The following is a 19,745-nucleotide window of genomic DNA, read 5'->3' on the forward strand; positions in this document are numbered from 1 at the left end:
GCACGCTGTTATTAAATACCTGCAAAAGAAAGGATTGTCGCCAACGSAGATTTACGAAGATATGGTGGCTGTACTGGGRGAGAATGCTTCTTCTTACCAAGTGGTAAAAAATATGTCTCGAGAGTTTAAACTGGGAAGGCAGACGTGTGAACAAGCAAAAGGTGCTGGTAARGTTATGGCCACAATTTTTTGGGATGCGGAAGGATTCCTGTTGGTTGATTATTTAGAGCGTGGACACACGATAACAGGCTACTATTATGCCAATTTAATTTCAAAACTTCGCGAGTGTATTAAGGAAAAAAGACGGGGAAAKCTGAGTAGGKGAATCCTGTTCCATCAGGATAACGCACCGATTCAAAAAAGTCATGTTGCAATGACTGCTATTTATGAAGCAGGATTCGAGTTCTTGGAACACCCTGCTTATTTATCAGACCTGGCCCCTAGTGACTTCTATTTGTTCCCAAAATTAAAAAAATATCTTCGTGGCAATAAATATGGTGACGATATGAAGTGATGTCTGCCGTAAACAACTGGTTAGAGGAGCAACCTAAAGAATTTTTTTCTAAGGGTGTCCGAGCATTGGAACATCGTTGGGAAAAATGCATTGCAGTTGCAGGGGACTATGTAGAAAAGTAATCATGTAATTTTTGTTATATCTTGTGTTCTTGTATATCAGGGACCGTAATAACTGATCTTCCCTCGTATTTTGGGCTGTATTCAATTTTCTTATTTTAAACTGGGACTCATATTTTGTTTTTCATAATTTGGTAGGTACAGGTCTTGAGACAGACATGTGCAATATATTCTACTTTTGCTAAAAAGTATTTTTTAAAAGTTATCAAAGTTAAAAAAAAAATAAAAGTCAATAAATCTAGTTGCGTGGTGTCAAATAAAACAATCCCGTTATTGTAATGCCAAAAAGCAGCAAATGAATATTTTTTCAAATTTTTAATAAGAAATGACAATAACAATTACCTATAACAAATCAGAAAATCATCTAATTATATTAATTTATNATATTAACTTTTATTTTTTTTCAACTTTTCAACAATAATTTTTAGTAAAACAAATTAATATCTTTCAAATTATGAAAAAAATATGGGTCTATTTAAAATTAGGAAGTTGAATAAAATTCTAAAATTGTCAGCTTATGCTAAATTAAAAGCCATTTAATTTGTTTTTTTAGGTTTTGCAATCTGGCTGTAAATAAAAATTCTACAACGCCTAACGTATTTAAACTGATTAAAAAAATAAATCGTCGTTCAAAAATTCAGAAAAAAATATAACTTTTTGATGCCCTTATCAGCAATTTTCTTATCAAGTTGAAATTTTCTATCTGTGTTGTTTAAAAATAAATTTAACAAAATCTCTATTTTTAAACGTCTTACTTTTTTATAAAAAAAACTGTGCGGAAAGGTTTTTTGATTTATTTATGATGTATTGTAGATTATCATGGACCTAGTATTAGATAATAGTAACTCCATGTAGATTACCTATACGTTACTGTATTTTTTCATGCAATTCGAACGATATTTTTTCATAAAAAAATAAAAAACTATTGAATTTTACAACAATCCATTGCACATATTCAAAATGAGATAATAACTCTGTGTTACTTAACTATTCTAGAAATTCTCAAAAATAAGTTTTTTTAATAAATCGTGTTATCTCTCTAGACATTTGTGTGACAAAAAAACGGAAAGCCTTGTAGGTCCATGCTTAATTTACAACAGGTCAACAAACAACAATAAAAATTAATTCCTTAAATATTTTATACCAATATGGGCGTTTACCAAATGTAATTTAGCAGAATTTTTACTCAATCTGTGAGATAAGCAAATACGTTTACAAGTTAGAATTTATCAAAAAGTAAATAGCGTTATCAAAGTGTTACAAATAATTCTTCACCAAAACTGTGAAATAATCACCTGTCACATACGAGTAAATTTTATCACAACAGTAACTTTGAAAGGGTTTTAAGGCGTAATATTTAGCATTTTTAATTTTGACGTTTCATTTCCTCTCCTAATAAATCACACAATAAAATAAAACTAATTTATTGTGCTTAGAGCAGAAATCCGGCGTCGGACTCTAATGAAATATCGAAGCGATAAAATAAGCAATAATTTCCACCGGACTGGAAAAACTGGTATTCCAGACACTAGACCTAGATCATGAAAAAACCTTATATACCTATTTTGGTGTTATCAAAGAGAAATATTTTTTAGTCACTCGTATCATTTGTTATCTCTATTGTTTCGACACATTTTGGTAAATGTTTACTTCYAGGTATTTTAATGATTGCGCATTATGTCGTAAATGGCAATTTTTCTAAATATTTCTGAATCATTTGAATCAACCAAATGAACTTTGCAAGTATTAAAGTCAAAAATGATCACACGTATTTTTTATGGAATTCCTGGTAGATCAGGCAATGTTTGAGAAGCTTTATCAAACTGTGTCAAAGCCCCAGATTCAATTACATTTTCTGTTGACTTTAAACATTAAATATGTACATTGTTAACAGGTGCAAAGCCTCGAAATTGTCTCAAATAGTTCTTCCTCAGTCTTATTGAGTGACAAATCGGTCCGATAATCCATTGCAAAATTTTCTAAATTAATCGATGAAACAAGTACACAAATGTCTCATCGACTTTTATCTATCTTATCAGTAATTACGATAAACCAACATTAGATGAATCAGATAGTCCGAGCACCTGTAACAGAAAAGATTCGAATTTTCTCTCATACATGATTTTTTTCTGAAACTCGAAAATCGTCAACGAAAATGTTGACAAAGTGTTTGTTAGTGCTTCTATTAAGTGCATACAATCAAGCTCAAGAAATAAACACTAGCGATGTGGAAATTTTGACAAAAAGTGACCCACAACCCCCGCTTATWAACCAAGTCGATGAAAATCCGGGTGGTAATGACGAACGACCGGAACAACCCCAAGACGACAGAGGTGAGTCAAAATAGCAAGTGATAACACAATTGGTACTAACAATTAATGTTGTAGAAAAAACAGTCCCTAATAACAACACCAATTTAAATAACTCTGACGATGCGGTTGAAGTTTTTAAATCGCCAGATGTAGTTTTGCGTAAAGGGCCTAATGGAAAATATATGATTGATTATGGCGACAATTACGGTTAGTTTGCTTTGCTTTGTTCACGACTTATCAGCTTATCAGGCTTAATCACCGCCATTTTTAGGGCGGCTCTTGCTCTATTTCTCTAAATTCCTCTGCTTCTCAATCACATTTCTTGATTTCTTCTTTCTGATTCTTCTTTTTTTTATCTTAAATTCCGTTTTTTTTTCGTTGCTTTGATCTAAATTACTAAAATGCTTGTAATTTCTAATACAAATGCAGAAACTAATAACAATAAGATGAAAAAAATATTCTTAATTTCTGTTTCAATATTTTGAGTTAGTAAAATGGTTAAAAAAAATTGCCGTGGAAAAACGTCCTGTTATCATTTTATGGATTGATATCTGATAATAGATTTCGCAGGAAAACACGTCGCAATATTTTTAATCAAAAATTTTATTATACTCGACTTGTTTTATCTCTATTTGTTTAGTGACCAAAATTTAAGAAACTGATGAGTCAATTCTTTATAGACCCAATGACCTCAGACTATGCCCCTCAAGAAGACAGTCAAAGAGGCCGCGCCGGGCCCCCTTACGTTATTACCGAAGCTCGGCTCAAAGAAATCAGGGAACACTTCATGTACCCTTTTTACGACAAGGGTGGCAATGCTGATAACGAAGGCGATTATCAAAAAGCCATTCAAACATCAACCCCTCAAGTGCACAAAAATCTTAACTTCCAATTGCCCTTCTTCGGATTTAGATACAACTACACCCGAGTCTCTCTAAACGGCTATTTGGAATTCAGTGACCCCCCTCAAAATTACGAAACTTACCCTTTGGTATTCCCCGTGAAAGACTGGCCGAAAAGGAACGATCCGGCTTTTATCGGGATTTTTTACAGCAAATGCCGGATTGGTAATTTGCGAGTTGAGGATGTGGACCAGCGAAAACCCGGGGTGTACTTTAGACTTGAGCGGGATCTTAGGGAGAGAAACGACCAGATGGGGGTCGAAATTAGGGAGCGACTGAAGTGGGATATTCGGGAAGGGGTCATCGGGGCTGATAATTTTAGGCCCAAACATGCCATTATAGCCACTTGGAAGAACGTTTCTTTTGCTGGAGGCTTCGCCAATGCGCTTTACAGAACAAACACGTTTCAGTTGGTTTTGGCTACTGATGAAGTCTACACTTATGCTATGTTCAATTATTTGAACCTTGATTGGACTAGTCACACTGAAGCTGGGGGCGACACCATCAATGGTGAAGGTGGTATTCCAGCCTATGTGGGATTCAACGCCGGAAATGGTACCAGATCGTACCAATACATGCCATACAGTCAAAATTCAGTCATCAGAGACTTGACTGGTACCGGTTTCGGCAACGACAAGAAAGGACGCCACTATTTCCGAATCGACGAAAATATTTATCTCGGTAGTTGCAACAAAGACATTGATGGTGCCAATTTGGACCTGTTTTTCGCCCCCGAAAGTGGCAACATGCTTGGTGGTACCATTGTTAACATCACAGGGCCTTGTTTCAAACCAACCGATCAGATTATTTGCAAATTTGACACTGCTGACGAGGTCTATGGGGTTGTGGTTAGCAGCAATAGGGCCATTTGCGTCCAACCACCACTTCTGGTCGAAGGCTACGTCAAGCTTGAAATCGCAATTGGGCCTGGAACGTATAAGTGGAAGGGGAAATATTATGTTGGTAAGAAAAATTTCACTCAATTTCGGCGGCAAAAATTTTGATTTAATGATAATAACAGAAACCCCGGCAACTGCATCTCAGAAAATCTTCTTCAACGACATGTCTTACAACGAGAAATCCCCAGCGGAGATTGGGATTACTTGGGAAAAACAGAATTTAACAACGAACGAAAACGCCAATATCCGAATTTCGCTGTGGGGGTACCGGGAAACAAGCATCCGCCCCGAATTCCTCTACATCACTGATCTGGCAAGCAATGTCCAAAACACGGGATCGTACAAAATCATCCCTTCGCAATACAAGAACCGCAACAACGAAAAATTGATCGATCTTCAATTTGGTTTCATTCAAATCAACTTGACTGAATCAATTCCTGTGAAGAAAAATGATGGGCAAGGAGGCGAGGTCAAAGTAACCCCACTGATATGGAGTCGCCCCATTCCTCTGGGGTGGTACTTCGGGCCGCAATGGGAACGCAAATACGGCTCAAATTGGCCCAAGTATCTCTGCGACAATTGGCTCAAAGACGACAGATATTTAAAGAACTTCGCCAGCGAACTGCCACAGTGTCCTTGCACCTTGCAACAAGCCTTAGCTGACAAGGGGCGATTCATGCCCGATTTCGACTGCGATAAAGACGCCAACCCCAAGTGCTACTTCCACCGACAAGCTGTGCATTGCGTCAAAACAGGCTCACCTTCGTACGTATTTCATAAGTTTATTCTAAAATCCTGGGGTACTAAATCCACATTTCGGTTTGGCGGTAAATCTTCTTCAGGGGCTAGGGGACGAATATAGAAATTACWTAAAAGTTAGAAAATTGTTACATAACATTTATTACTCTCACCTTTGATTCTTTTCTGATATGTTATCATTATTTGAGTTCTTGAAGAAAAATAATTAAACCAGAAAACTCACACGAAAACAATGACTAACCCACTAGATTTTCAAAATTTCACAATAGTAACTTTTGGGATCGGGGTTGGTAGTTGAAATTAATATTTAATTAGATGGGATAAAATTAAGACAAGGTGCTTAACTAATGCATTTAAATCGACTCTGCACTGCTTTGTCTTTCCCCAAAAAATGGTTCATTATAAATAATTTATTTTTCAATTTACACCAGACATTATTAACGTTGGTAGTTTGTTTAAGCCGGTAATGTAGTTCGCTGTTTGGCTTATTTAGCGCCCTATTCAAAATATTTTTTTAATTTAGCTTGCAAGGAGCTGAGCAGCAGTGCTGCTACGACAAAAACCACTACTTGATGTTGTCCTACGACCAGAAATGGGGCTCCTATCCGCGCCGTAGCCACAATCTGGGCTACATCCCCTGGTACGAATCCACCAAAGTCCCGACTCTGTCCCAATGGTACAACGACATGATCCCCCGTTTCGTTTGCTGCTTGTGGCAAGAGGAAACCGCCGTGGGGTGTGAAACCCTCCGATTTGAAAGACGCCCAACTCAAGATTGTGTGGCTTACCAAGCCCCGGCAGTCGCTGGTGTTTATGGCGACCCCCACATCATCACTTTCGACGACCTTCCATACACTTTCAACGGAAAAGGCGAATTTGTTTTGGTCAAGTCCGCAAGTGTGAGAAATCGGTTGGAAATCCAAGCCAGATTCGAGCAAATGCCGATGAATGCGTACGGGGAAGTCAGGGCCACGCAACTCACTTCGGTGGTRGCGAGAGGTAACAGCACCACGATTATTGAGATCAGGAGAAGGCCCCAGGAGGCGCGGTGGAGGTACAGACTTGATGTGATCGCTGATCGAAGGAGGGTTTACTTCGATAGACCCTCATTGAAGTTTCAACATTTCCCCGGAGTTACTGTCTACACCCCAACTTACATCTTCAACCAATCGGAAGTTGTTGTAATGTTTGATTCAGGGGCTGGTTTGGAAGTTGTGGAAAACAACGGGTTTTTAACAGCGAGGGTTTACCTTCCGTGGTCATTCATTGTAAGAATTTTTAGTTTTAACTCCCCTTGAAACGTTACTAATGAATTGTTACAGAACCAAACTCGGGGGCTTTTTGGTAATTGGAGTTTCGATAATAGGGACGATTTTACTCTCCCCGACGGTAAGACAACTGCAATTACGACAAATTTGAACGACATGGCTAGTGTTTACACCAATTTTGGCATGAAATGGATGCTGGATGATGTGGGAGATGACGACAAAGGAGCAGCTCTTTTCTTCCGAGAGCACGGGAAATCTGCCTCCTCGTACAACAATAAAACGTTCCTTCCCGAGTTTAGGATGGCAGTGGAGGAATTAATCCCCGAGAATCGGTCCGAATATCGCAACAAAGCTTACGATTTATGTACTTCATCAAATTACGAATGTTTGTACGACTACGCCATGACTTACAACAGAGAAGTGGCCCACTTCTCGGCCAATTACAAAGCTTCAATCACCCAACTCAAAGAGATAAATAAGGATAATATCGTCTCGTGTGGTGTCTTRGAAACCCCCCGATTCGGCCGCAAAGACACTTTCCTCTTCGTCCCAGGAACTAAAGTTACTTTTGAATGCAGCCAAGACTTCATTCTAGTCGGGGACCAAAGACGCGAGTGTCTGTCGACCGGGGAGTGGAACATCCCAGAGTATGGATACACCGAGTGTTTACGTAAGTGTTTCACACGCAGTTTTGCATTTAATTGAGTGATTAGGCCATCAGGAGTATTCGTCGAGAAAGGCAGCGATAACTGGAGGCATAGTACTAGCAGTCATTTTACCAATTTTACTAATAATAGCATTTTGTGCGTTTACTTTGTTTAAAAGACTCGCAAATGATAGAAGTTCGTGGCAGTACAATGCCGCCCCCCTTGTTAAAAGTTCACGACCGTTAAGTCCCATGTCGGATGATGAATATTCGCTCCGGAGCCCTGCTCCGAGTGACCGGTCGAGTACGAGCAGTATGGGGAAAAAGAGGAGAAGTTACGATAAGGTTTACCGCACTCATGAACCCCTTGAAGGGCTGCCTGAGACAGAGTTCGAGGAGAAGGCCTGGGATCCCAATGAACCCGATTTTGAACCAGACAGTAAACCCACAAGTCCGACTTCGGTCATTTACACTGAACCCTTCAGTAAACCTGACTTAGTCAAGTTCCAGTCAAATCCGAGTTTGAACCGATTCACTTACAACTCCGATGATTACACTTTGCCGGTGAAAAAGAACCGGATGAGTAGTCAGAGTAGCATAGTAACCGATGTTTAGCTTCCTAGCATGTGGAATATGCTGTACTATTTCATTATAACTGTACAATTTTTTAAATAAACTTGTAAATCACATAGTTGAAGAATAGTAAACGGTCTATTTCACATGTTGGGAGAAAACTGCTGTAAGATTGGTATAAATGACGGCTCCTTTCCTATGTGTGGAATGGATCATTTACTATGGCTTTATTTATCAGCCTCCTTGAAATTTACCGATAAGTATGCAATTTTCTCCCCCAGGACAACAAGAGTATTCGCAACGTCAAGCTGGTATTGCGTCCGGTATCGTCCTAGCTGTTATTATCCCCCTCGTCCTTTTATTCGTTTATATCGCGTATAAATTTTTCGAAAAACGACAAAAAGAAAAAGAGGAAGAGGAACAGGATGCGCTGAATTACGAGGCACAGAAAAGGTATTTTCCAATCTGTCGTGTGTAACTTAAATTAATTAATTTGTTCGCAGGGAAGCCCAAGAAATTGCCGCTAGAAAATTAACCGCAGGGGAGCATTTCGATGATGACACGGCCAGTAGCATTGTCAGTGGGGGCAAAGAAACCACAATCGATTAAATCTTGTTATGACATTGAGGATGTAGTTTTTAGTTTTTAGAATATTAATAGTAAGAGTTAGTTAGGTTTTTAGATTTTAGGAAAGTATCTAACACTGCTGTTGTACAAAATATTATTCTCTTTTTATTTGTGTGATTTTTAATAAAGATTTAGAACAAAAACGCGCATTAATCCGTCATCAATCATGTAAAATAATAAGAAACGTAGGTGAAATCACAGATAAGAAACTTATTTATAATGAAAGTCTCAGTGTTTTGCATAATGTTCTAGAATGCAATTTTCTCATTATTTTATGAGAAGAAAAGATTTTTTTTCTACTTCGTGTTTTTAAGAACACAAATACAAAGTATTGAATTAAACGTTTGTTACTTAAACTATTTATTTGAAAGTTCTGCAAAATGTATAACTTTTTCAAATGACAACTCACTGTAAAACCGTTTTTTACAAACTTATGATCCAAGGTTTACAACTATGTAGTCTGTTTTTTTTAATGGAAATGCCAAACAGTCTTAACGTTGGCACCACTAGTAAATTCATTTACGGTAATTTTAAATAAAGGAAGTTGGCAGTTCCGGTTTTTTGAATTAATTTGAAAACAATGTCATTAAACCTCAACACAAAAAATCGTCTAAGAAAATTTAGAGACGAAACACCAAAAAAGGAACTAATTCGGTACGGCTAACAGTTTTTAGAAATTGGTAAAACGAATAGTTCGCAAGTAGGAAGTTAGAAAAAAGGCCCGTTAAAATGTAGATGCAATTTGTAATGCAGGTTTGCTAACCAAATTCTATTTTTAGGAAGAAATTGAAAAGAATACAAAATAAACATGAATGAGAAAGAACCTCGGAAAGAACGCAATTAAATTAGTGTTTTTTGCATCGTTTTTGAGAAACGAGTTGTTCATMATTTTTCATCTTATGTACGACTACCTACTTATTATAATTTTTGAAGGAATAACAGTGGTTTTGAAATATTATTTCATACACCAATGAACAATATTTTTTTTAATAGTAAACATATGTTTAGTGTCAAAATTCAGTCATTTCTGACAACGTCAGTTCGCCACGAGATTTGGACCAAGCTTTACCTACTTGTATCGTTTGCTAAATAATTTTTTTCTGTATATACATCCTTTTTTTAAGTTTTTCTAGAAAGAACCTCATTTTTGTTCACAACGTTGTACTTACTTGCAGTGTGTTTCTATCAAAATTGTTAGCACTGAATTCTGTCTTTAGACCTTAGGTAATGATGTCTGTCCTCGGGTATTTAATTATAGTGCTTCTTTGAAAGCTCTATAATTAAATAAGCAAACAGACACACAAAATTCATAAAAGTCAAAATTTTGACAACATCTCAATTTAAAAACATAACCATAATTTTTAACAAAATTTCTAGGGACAAAAACAAAGAGCAAACAAAATTTGTGGCTATGTGGAGACAAGCTGTTAAAATTCACGGATTTTCGCCCGTGTAAGGAAGTTTCGACAGCTGTTTGGCATTTCTCAATACGAAACGTCAGATTATTTTTAAGAGATTTAAAGCAAGTTTAAGCCTTGTTGAGTCTAATTCGAAGTATAAATATTGTATTCAACTCGTTTGAGTGTAAATCGGACGCTTTATTTCACTGAGTGGATTATTAAACCACAAATGTAACGAGTGGTTTATCATCGACAAGGTGGAATAAATAAGCGTCCGATTTACACTCAAACTCGTCGAATAAATAACWATTTTTTTTGTTTCAATAATTTTTTTTTCTGTACCAACGGTAAATTCAAAAATTACCACTATTGCACTTTAAAAACTTAAATTTACCGCATTTTTAAAATCGAGTCCCGCTCAATGTTTCACGACTATTTTTTCAGCAATCATATTTTCAAATAAAAAAACATTTTGAAAAATTTAATTTTTTGATGGTCTAATTCAGCGAAACGCTAGTCTATTCTAAAAATCAATAAAGTGTTGGTTTAAAATTAAGTTAAATGTTTTGATTTTCACGCTTTGTCTCAAAGAAAGCACAACAAAATATTTGGTGTTTACGAACTATTTTTAGCTAACGATAATAAGTAGCCGGAATTTCGAATGAATAATTCGAATTTCGTGGAAGGAAGGAAATCGATTGAGCATCTAGGGAGTTTCGGCGCGTGGTAGCCCTGTTAAGCACTAAATTCAACTTTCATTATTGTCAATTTGGAAACTTTTTGTCTGTCAATATTTAAAGTAGATTTAAAGTAACGAGTAAAGTGAGTGAAAAGTATTTCTTTAATTGTTGACAATTTTCCGTGGTGTGTGGGTAAAATATTGAGTGGTTTTAGTAAAAATTCTCGGTAAAAGTTCCATTCTCTTGAACGTCGAAAGTAACCGATCTCATACGACAGTCAGTGTCCTCACAAACAACAAGCTACGGCCAGTAAGTGATTTTCTTGTGATTTTCTAGCGTTTATTCGAAGCCACTTTAGTTGTAATTGTTATATTTGCACGGTTTTTGCGTTGTTTTAACTTGGTAAGTAGTTTTTTCGTGGTTTTTGGCGTTGTAAAATTCGCGAAAGCGTTGAGTTAGAGGACGAGGTTTTTTCTTCCCGAACAATGCAATGCGTCATGTGTAGCTTGAAACCGTCGATAAATGCCTCTAAATTGTGCAAATTTGTGGTCGATTTTGCGATTTAGGGTGCGAATTTAGTCGTGCCCCCACGCGTGATTGGTTAGTTTTTGGGGTCTTGACATTGAGGTGGCGGGTGCTTTGGTCGGGTTGTGGTCCTTTGTCCGCCACACGGCCACCTGCCGTGTGTGAGACATCCTTGGTATGTGGCAAGGACCTTGAGAAGATCAGTGCATCCCCCCTTCTGGCGGCGGTCCGGGTCGTCGACCTGGCGTCTTTGTACAATGGTCAGGTGCTTAATGATTTGTGTTTTGTGTGCACACAGGCAGAGGAGGCCGTATTGCCTGACTGATTTGAACTGGTGCGAAGCGAGAGTTTTCGAGGCGCGCCCGATCACCACCACGACGGAGAGCCCCAGGCAGACGGGGCCACAAGCTCGTAATTCGGGGAAGGACGCTGTTCCCCCCGTGAAGCGACGCTGGGTCCCTCCATCGACATTGCGACGTCAAGATGCGCTCACCCCCGAGTCCCGTAACGACCTCGTCTTCCGCAAAGTGCGCGGCATCCTCAACAAGCTCACCCCAGAGAAGTTCCAGAAGCTGAGTGATGACCTCCTCCGCATCGAGCTCTCCTCGAGCGTCATCCTAAAGGTAAATCCACAAACACTTTCACTCCCGTACTGGATTTTTTTACCACCAAGTTGGCAACATTTRCGATCAAAATCAAACGTCACATTTTTATAGTCGATTGTCATGCATTTCCGRGGGTCGGCCACTGGCATAGCCGTCACCTGACACAATTAGTAAAACCTGTAATTCAGTCTTGCCAACTTTATTTCAAAGTCACAGACGACTTTAATCAGAAATTTAATATAACGCAGGCTAGATTAAAAGTAAAGATAAGTATCTTTATTTTTAAAATTAATTTAAATAAAGAAAATAAAGTTTTACAGGTAAATAAATAAAAGTACGTCTATTGCTAAAGGATCAAATTTTGTTTTATTTTCATATCGAAAAAAGTACCGGGTGACTGTAAATGACTGATTTTTATCCTCAAGTTGGCATCAAATTTAAAATTTTAGTTTGGCAACCTTTCCTCTCAAATTCGAACGTCAAACTTTTATAGGTAATTGTCATTCTTTTGCGACGGACAACCACTGGCTTAATCGTCATTTGAAACATCAATATAACAAACAAACGAATAAAACAAAAAAAAGGTCAGTTTTTGGAAACTTTTTTGGCTTAGAGATAAATCAAAACCTCGGTTAATCTAGGGTTCCTAGATTGAGAGAGTGATCAGTCATTTACACTCTAAGGATGAATTGATAAAATGATTGTCTCTAAATAACACTAAAATCGAAAAAAATGGTTATTGAAGTCATATCATCTAAATTTTTCAAACGAATCATCGTTTTTGAATAAAGAGTATTTTTTATTCGACATTCAATAAGTTGAAACTTGCAAATGTAAACATTTAAAAAAGAAAATACGATTTATCGTTAACAGTCTTGCTTGAAGGAATCCAAAAATTTTGCTCTATTTACATAACACCCTGTATATTAAAAAAATATACATAATTATTTTACATTTGGAAGTGCAATCTTAAGTAAAATATCGTTTTTTTCTTTCAAAAACAAGCGAATACAAGAGACATTTTTTGAAGCACAAATAGGCAATAAATCCGAATACGCTAGAAAAATTTGAAAACACCTCTTCCAAAGTAAAATTTTACATCTTAAATATGACCACAGTGCCTCGCCCTCATAATTAAGAAACACAAGTTTTGATAGCACCGTAGATTTTACACAAAAAAATGACTCCAAATGAAATTTTTATAAATCGGTTTTATCCATTTATTGAGATAATTGAAACAAAAACCTTTTGCTTGCTATCTTGAGGGGGTTCTAGGTTTCCTAGACATACAGGTCTAAAGGACTCACCCTCTCAACATTTTTTAAGAGTTATTCCGGTATAGCGTATTAGGTTTTTTTTCTACCATGCACACCATCTCCTTTAAATTAATATACGATTTTAATTTAAAATCACTTGGAAAATTAGTTTCAAAAAGTTCTCTACCTCTTGGACTATTATTTTACTTATTTTTTTTTATAATTTTTGTTTGTTTAATTTTCTGCCAAAATTATTTTGAAATTATGCTTAAGACTTACTATTTTATGTAGAAATTACTACATATTTATTTTCAAGTTTTTATTTATTTAATTTTTAACTGTCTCACTATGCAAGAGATGCGAGTAATAGTTATTTGTATTACAAGGGAGGAAAGTGTATCTTTTTCTCCCACAGGTGGAACTTACTGCCTTAAATTTCTAGAGGGCAATAACGACCCAGGGAGGAAAAGACATTTTCCTCTGGTGTAAGAAAGAAAGAAAAATTTCATAACTAACAATTTCTCTTGATATCTCAGTTTCGTCATTAAATCTAGCAGCATGTTTTTCCGTTTCTATGGGGGACGTAAAATGTTTCCTGTGAGGTTATGCTTATTTTTTTATTTTAATTTTGACAGATTTGCCACTCTCTTTTCTGAAATTAGGGTGGAAAAACTTCTTTCTTTTAGGGTCATAGGAAAATTATTTTTTTGTTTCCTTTTTTTTTGGTTGATGTTAATCTTTTAAGACAAGATATTTCGTAATGATCTTTTTTTTTTTCTATTTTTTTTTTTTTTTTTTTGATATGACGTACCTAATGGCATTTACCGACTTAAAAAATAATAATAAAGACAATGGTTTAGGTTCAACATGAATATGAATATTAAATTACTATATGAGAAATTATGTATTTTCTAGTTTCTGAAACGCTGAAAACAAATGAAAAAAATACACTAAAAAGAGGGAAATTTAGTCTTATAATGTTGGCGACCTAACCGTATTTCTATCAAACTGTCAAAAAGAAATTACGTATACCACCTAGGATTTGAATTTTTAGGAAAATTACGTTTTTCATGTTGTTTGTAACTAGAATTTTCAGAAGTAATTTTGAATGCTTAGGGTTGGTTATCCCTTGTTGTTGACGGTTGACGTTTTCTGTCAACCTGATGTCAACTATCAATTAAGTTATCTATACAAGCTGACAGGTAACTTAACCTAAATTTTTTACACTAATTACAAAATCTTTTGTTTGTCACCACAAACCAACCTAACCAACTTTAGGGCAACCTATTCACGAATATCCCTAAATCTTAGGGAGTAATTTCTTACTGATACGATAATAAATACGAAATTTGGTTTAATTAATCATTGCAAAAAATATTTAGAATGAACATTATGATTATCGTGGTGCTTACGCATACCTTTAGGTCATAGGACAAAGTAAAATAAAAGGTACTTACTGTTACTTTTGAGATTTTTGTGGTTAGGTGGGTTTTGCCGTCAACTTACTGAACAATATTGGCGTGATCTCACAGGGAATAAATTGTTCATCGTATTTGCCGCCGAGGTCCGTATTTCTATAATAGAAGTGTACATTGCAAAACGTCTTTAACACCTTCGAAATTCATTTTTACGAATTAAATAATGACGTTTCAAATTAATTTATTTCAATCACCTAGCCACCGCGCAATGTTGTCAACTTGCAAAATTCCCTACATTCCGAAATTTTACTTTTTTTGTTTAGTGCTTAGTGCAAAGTAGAAAAAATACTGTATTTGTTATCTCGTTTATAAGGCATTTTGTTGCACGCACGGGTTTAGGACAGTTGGAGACAAAATACTTTGGTCGTCACTTTTCTGACACTTTAATGTAATTCAAGCTTTAACGCATAGTTTACAATTTAATGTCACTCAAGAGACATTGACGACCAAAGTAATTTGTCTCCAACTGGACACGACGAGCGCAGCGAGGACAAAATGCTTCTTATAAAACTCGTATCATAATATACTATTATCTGCGACTATTATGATGTTTGTATAGGCACATAATTGAGTTCATATTACACTCCGTGAAATATAAATTTATATTCCACGACTCTTCCTTGTATGGCTTACAGTTTGAACRCAATTTGACATTTTTATTAATTAAATTAAAGCGTCAACTTTGTCAAATCGAAAATCGAAAAAAATCAATAATCGAAAGTATTTTATAGTGGTAGATAAAGCATAGTATTCTACTCGCATATAATGGCTATTTTTCACTCAGGTGATTAAAAAACTCGTCAACGACTTGTTTTTTTAAACTTTACCTTCGTGAATAATAGTCATTATTATACGCTCCTTGAATAATATTTATACTATTTTCTGGTGATTGGTGTCGAAATATGAGATCGACACTTTTTGTACATTGTTTAATTTGATTTTCTTGAAATACAATATGTTTTTTAAATGAGAAAAATTTCATGTTGTGATGTTGCAGGGCGTCATCCTGCTCATCTTTGACAAGGCCCTCGACGAGCCGAAGTACTCGTCTATGTACGCGCAGCTGTGCAAGCGCCTATCAGAGGAAGCTCCGAATTTCGAGTCCGACGGTAGCACGTGCACCTTTCGTGTTCTTCTGCTCAACAAGTGCAAGTTAGAATTCGACAACCGCGCGGCGGCTTTGGAATCGATCAGTTCCGGCTTAAACGACGAAGATGAGGAGCGTCGTCAGGTGGCCAAGCGTAAAATGCTTGGCAATATTAAATTTATCGGTGAGCTCGGCAAATTGGAGATATTATCGGAGGGTATCCTCCACCGGTGCATCCAGGAGTTACTGGTGCGCCGCGGCGACGATCCTTCCGAGGACTTGGAATGTTTGTGTCAAATCATGCGAACATGCGGTCGCATTTTGGACACCAACAAGGGACAGAAACTCATGGAGCAGTACTTCGATCGTATGAAATTACTAGCGGCTAATACGGATTTACAGCCAAGGATTCGTTTCATGTTGAAAGATACGATCGATTTGAGACATAATGGGTGGGTGCCGAGAAAGGCAACGGTTGTGGAAGGCCCCATGCCCATTAATCAGATCAGACCGGCCGACGACGATCGACCGGGATATAGAAGGGATCGAAACAATCACGAAAGGGACAGCGAAAGATCAGAACTGTTCCGACATCCGATGAAGACCAGAACCGGCATCGACGACATGATCATGAACATCAATTTAACATCATCACCGAATTTAATACCAACTAATACTTTCGGTATCAACGGATTTGGAAATCAAAGAGATGGAGGATTTCGCGGACACAACAACCAACGCAGCGGATATAATAACTACTCCAATCAAAGGGGACAGTATAAGCACAACCAGAATAATGCCAATTCACAATACAACAATCGTGAGAATATAAAAAAAAACAATACTAAATTATTTACTTAATATTTGACACTTGCAGAAAGCAACAAAGAAATCGCTCCACGTTTCAAGAAAAACTTCATTATGCCAAAAGAAGAAATCGAAGACGTGGAATTGAGACCTACGTCGATGCTTTTTAATAAAGCTTCAGTTAAAACAAACAACATGATGAATAGTAGAACCATAGAACCATCGTTTACTCAGAGTATGAAACAAGCGCCAGCTACCTTACATAAAGAACCATTACCCATCAAACAAGTAAGCTCTGAGAAGCCAAAACAATCAAAGAAGGATAAGGTAGGTTTCTTTCAAGATTTTTTTCAACCATCACTTATTTTTATATCATATTTACATTTAATTTAAATACGAAGATAATTCTTATTGAAACCATTGTTTTTTAATTGGCAAAAATTTTAAAACATTGAGAAACTCACGTTTTGCAAGGAGAATTTTGTGTTTTTTAATATTCTTTACTGTTTAGAATTTTACAATGCAGAGGAGGTAAGTTTATAATGAAAACAGAACAGAAGTTTAATCAAACAAAGGAGAAAAAAAAGTTTTTGTTGATCGTTAATAATGAATAAAAAAAAATTGACACTTTCTGAAACTTTACTGTAAACCAGGCTTTAACGTCAGATTTGACTTTTTAAAACTTTAAAACCGTCAAAATGACAGGAGACTACATTCAAGTCAGGTTATTATGTAAGGGCCGTTTCACACGTAAAGTTAACAAGATGACTTTGCGATCCGTTTTTGTCCGCAAAGTATCAATGCACTTGTTTATTGTTTAATAATTTTTATTCTTCGACACTTTTAAAATTTACGGTTTTTCTCTCATGTAAGGAAGTTTTGACAACTGTTTGGCATTTCTCAATACCAAACGTCAGATTATTTTTAACAAATGTAAAGCAATTTTCAGCCTTGTTGAGTCTAATTCTAAGAATAAAATGTTGTCTTCACCTCGTGAATGATAAACCACTCGTTAACACTCATGGTTCCACTCGGTGAAATAATGCGTCCGATTTACACTCAGACTCGTCGAACAAATAACTATTAATTTATAATAATAACTATAATAATACTTATTACTTAATTATTGATGATGCAATACAGTTTTAGAATTTTTTTAAATTAATGAGGGATAATAAAGAAAATAATTTAGATTATTTCTGTAACCACGTTTTAAAAAATCGATGTTTTTTAAGCATAATATCGCGTGCTAACACCCTTTTTACAACTTAACCAATTTGTTCCTAATTTTTTATGTATCTTGGGGTTTATCTAATTTGAAATAAATGTTAAAAATTTTGTAGCAAATTGCTATGACGCAAATAGTTTTTTATTGTTCACTCATAACAAACTATATTTTGTACTTTGGTCACCCATAAATCATTGATGGTTATTCAAAGGTTATTTTATGCAATAGTGCAAATTCTAAGAGTTATCGTTTATGCTAGGGTCCAACAAARGATGAAGTTTTGAAGAAGTTCGCGTCGCTTTTGGACGAATATTGGAAGGGTGATATCGACGTGAAGCAAGCCGTTAATATGTATAAAGAGCATAAAGTCCCCGATAAATTCGCCAAGGATATAATGTTGCACGGTTTGTCAATTGCAGTAGATAAATCGGGTAGGTTTCAACTCAAAACAAGTTACGTAGCGAAACTTGATTTATTATCATTTTTCTCAGATGTGGAACAAGAGAAGCTTATCAAATTCCTAAGTAATTTGAAAGAAGAGAACGCCGTGAATAGTAACACCCTTCAAGACACCTTCAAGTCATTATGCAACATTTTAGACGAACGAGAAAACGAGATCGAGAAAGCTACAAATGCTGTTGCATATCTCTTCAGTGTTGCTATAACTGAACATCTGACTTTGCTATCGGAAGTGGCATCGTTGACCGACAATGGTGCTCATTATCCTCTTTTCCTCGTCGTGTTGCAACATTTACACCAGAAACGTGGCAAACCCGAACTCACYGAACTCTTCAATAAAAGCAAAGTTAATCTCTTGACACAGTTGCCCGAAAGTGACAAGACTAAAGAACGTCTTTCGGAGATTTTAGAAGAGCGCGATTTGACATTTTTATATCCATTGTTGCGCATCCAAGCTGAATTAGCGAGACAGCTAAATACCGATCCGAATCCACAATCGTACTATAAATGGATCAAGGAGAATTTAGATCCGTCGAATTTCAACGATCCGGGTTTTATAAATGCACTCATGACGGTGTTGTTGAAGTATATAACGCAGGAAGCGGCCGCGAGTGGCGACGATAAAGCCGTTGCGGAGAAAGAGAAAAGTATGCTGGAACGTTATCAGCCGATTTTGCATGCGTTTCTAAGGGAAAAGCTTCATCTTCAACTCGTCGCCGTGTATTCTTTGCAGGTGCACTTGTACTCGTTAAACTTCCCGAAAGGGCAACTACTCAGGTGGTTTATGGCCCTCTATGACTTGGAGATTGTCGACGAGGAGGCCTTTTTGAACTGGAAGGAGGATGTCACTGACGCCTATCCCGGCAAGGGACAAGCTTTGTTCCAGGTTTGAAATAGAGGTTTTTGCTTTTGATTTAATAAAATGTGGTATTGTTAGGTGAATCAGTGGCTCACATGGTTGCAGGAGGCCGAATCTGAAGAGGAAGAGGGCGAGGATTAGAGCGTCGATGCGCTCGTCATTTAGGAAAAGTTAAAGCTAATTTAAGTTATTAAATACACACTGGGACTCTAGTCCTGTATTTACTTTGTTTTTGGTGTCGACAATGGTTTCGTAGTCGAGGAAAATTAAGTCTTTTTTTGCGCCGAACAACTTCTATGTGGAATTGTCACAACCCACTGGCTGTTCGTTTGTGTGCGTGATGTTTTTATAACATAATTTTTAATTGATTAATAATTGAATAATAGGAAAAGTGATTTAGATCTGTAAGTTTATATACCTATTGCATGATTGCCACCCAAATTGAATGTGACGTGGTTYTGTACCCGCACTTACCACTCTTGACTGTGTTGATAAATTAATAATTATATTTCGAGCTTTTCAAACTATAATATATACTTTTATAACAATGTGTTCTCCGTTTATGTAATGAATGTCCTATTATTTTGTTTCAAGTATTTTGTTATGAAGAAATAGTTAAATTCCCAATACACTTAGATTAGTCAATGTTTCACATAAATTATAAAATCATGTCCTTGTGAATATGATTGTGTTAATAAACTATTCGGTGGTATTTTGCTATCGACGTAAATTTTAATTCTCT

General features: G+C 36.4%; 2 protein-coding genes across 4 annotated transcripts; both read left to right on the forward strand.

Moving 5' to 3' along the window:
- The first annotated feature begins 2,568 nt into the window (after positions 1-2,568).
- Positions 2,569-8,762, forward strand: LOC123005689 (protein mesh). Of its 3 annotated transcripts, XM_044399549.1 has the most exons (8): positions 2,575-2,966; positions 3,021-3,152; positions 3,626-4,810; positions 4,869-5,511; positions 6,029-6,773; positions 6,828-7,443; positions 8,274-8,445; positions 8,496-8,762. In XM_044399549.1, the coding sequence occupies exons 1-8, from the start codon at positions 2,789-2,791 to the stop codon at positions 8,599-8,601; spliced, it is 3,777 nt and encodes a 1,258-aa protein (XP_044255484.1). In that variant the 5' UTR covers positions 2,575-2,788; the 3' UTR covers positions 8,602-8,762. The 3 variants fall into 3 exon arrangements, with proteins under 3 accessions (XP_044255482.1, XP_044255483.1, XP_044255484.1); XM_044399547.1 differs by lacking the exons at positions 8,274-8,445; positions 8,496-8,762 and adding an exon at positions 7,487-8,108 and having other exon boundaries at positions 2,569-2,966; XM_044399548.1 differs by lacking the exons at positions 3,021-3,152; positions 8,274-8,445; positions 8,496-8,762 and adding an exon at positions 7,487-8,108 and having other exon boundaries at positions 2,569-2,966.
- A 2,761-nt stretch (positions 8,763-11,523) lies between these two features.
- Positions 11,524-19,739, forward strand: LOC123005478 (eukaryotic translation initiation factor 4 gamma 2). Its single transcript, XM_044399260.1, has 6 exons — positions 11,524-11,847; positions 15,561-16,470; positions 16,528-16,784; positions 17,945-18,116; positions 18,177-19,030; positions 19,082-19,739. The coding sequence occupies exons 2-6, from the start codon at positions 15,615-15,617 to the stop codon at positions 19,142-19,144; spliced, it is 2,202 nt and encodes a 733-aa protein (XP_044255195.1). The 5' UTR covers positions 11,524-11,847; positions 15,561-15,614; the 3' UTR covers positions 19,145-19,739.
- Positions 19,740-19,745: the final 6 nt, after the last annotated feature.

Source organism: Tribolium madens, unplaced genomic scaffold (assembly GCF_015345945.1).
Source record: "Tribolium madens isolate multiple individuals breed KSU strain unplaced genomic scaffold, Tmad_KSU_1.1 Scaffold_20;HRSCAF=117;Tcas5.2_LG4, whole genome shotgun sequence".
Taxonomy (NCBI): Eukaryota; Metazoa; Arthropoda; class Insecta; order Coleoptera; family Tenebrionidae; genus Tribolium; species Tribolium madens.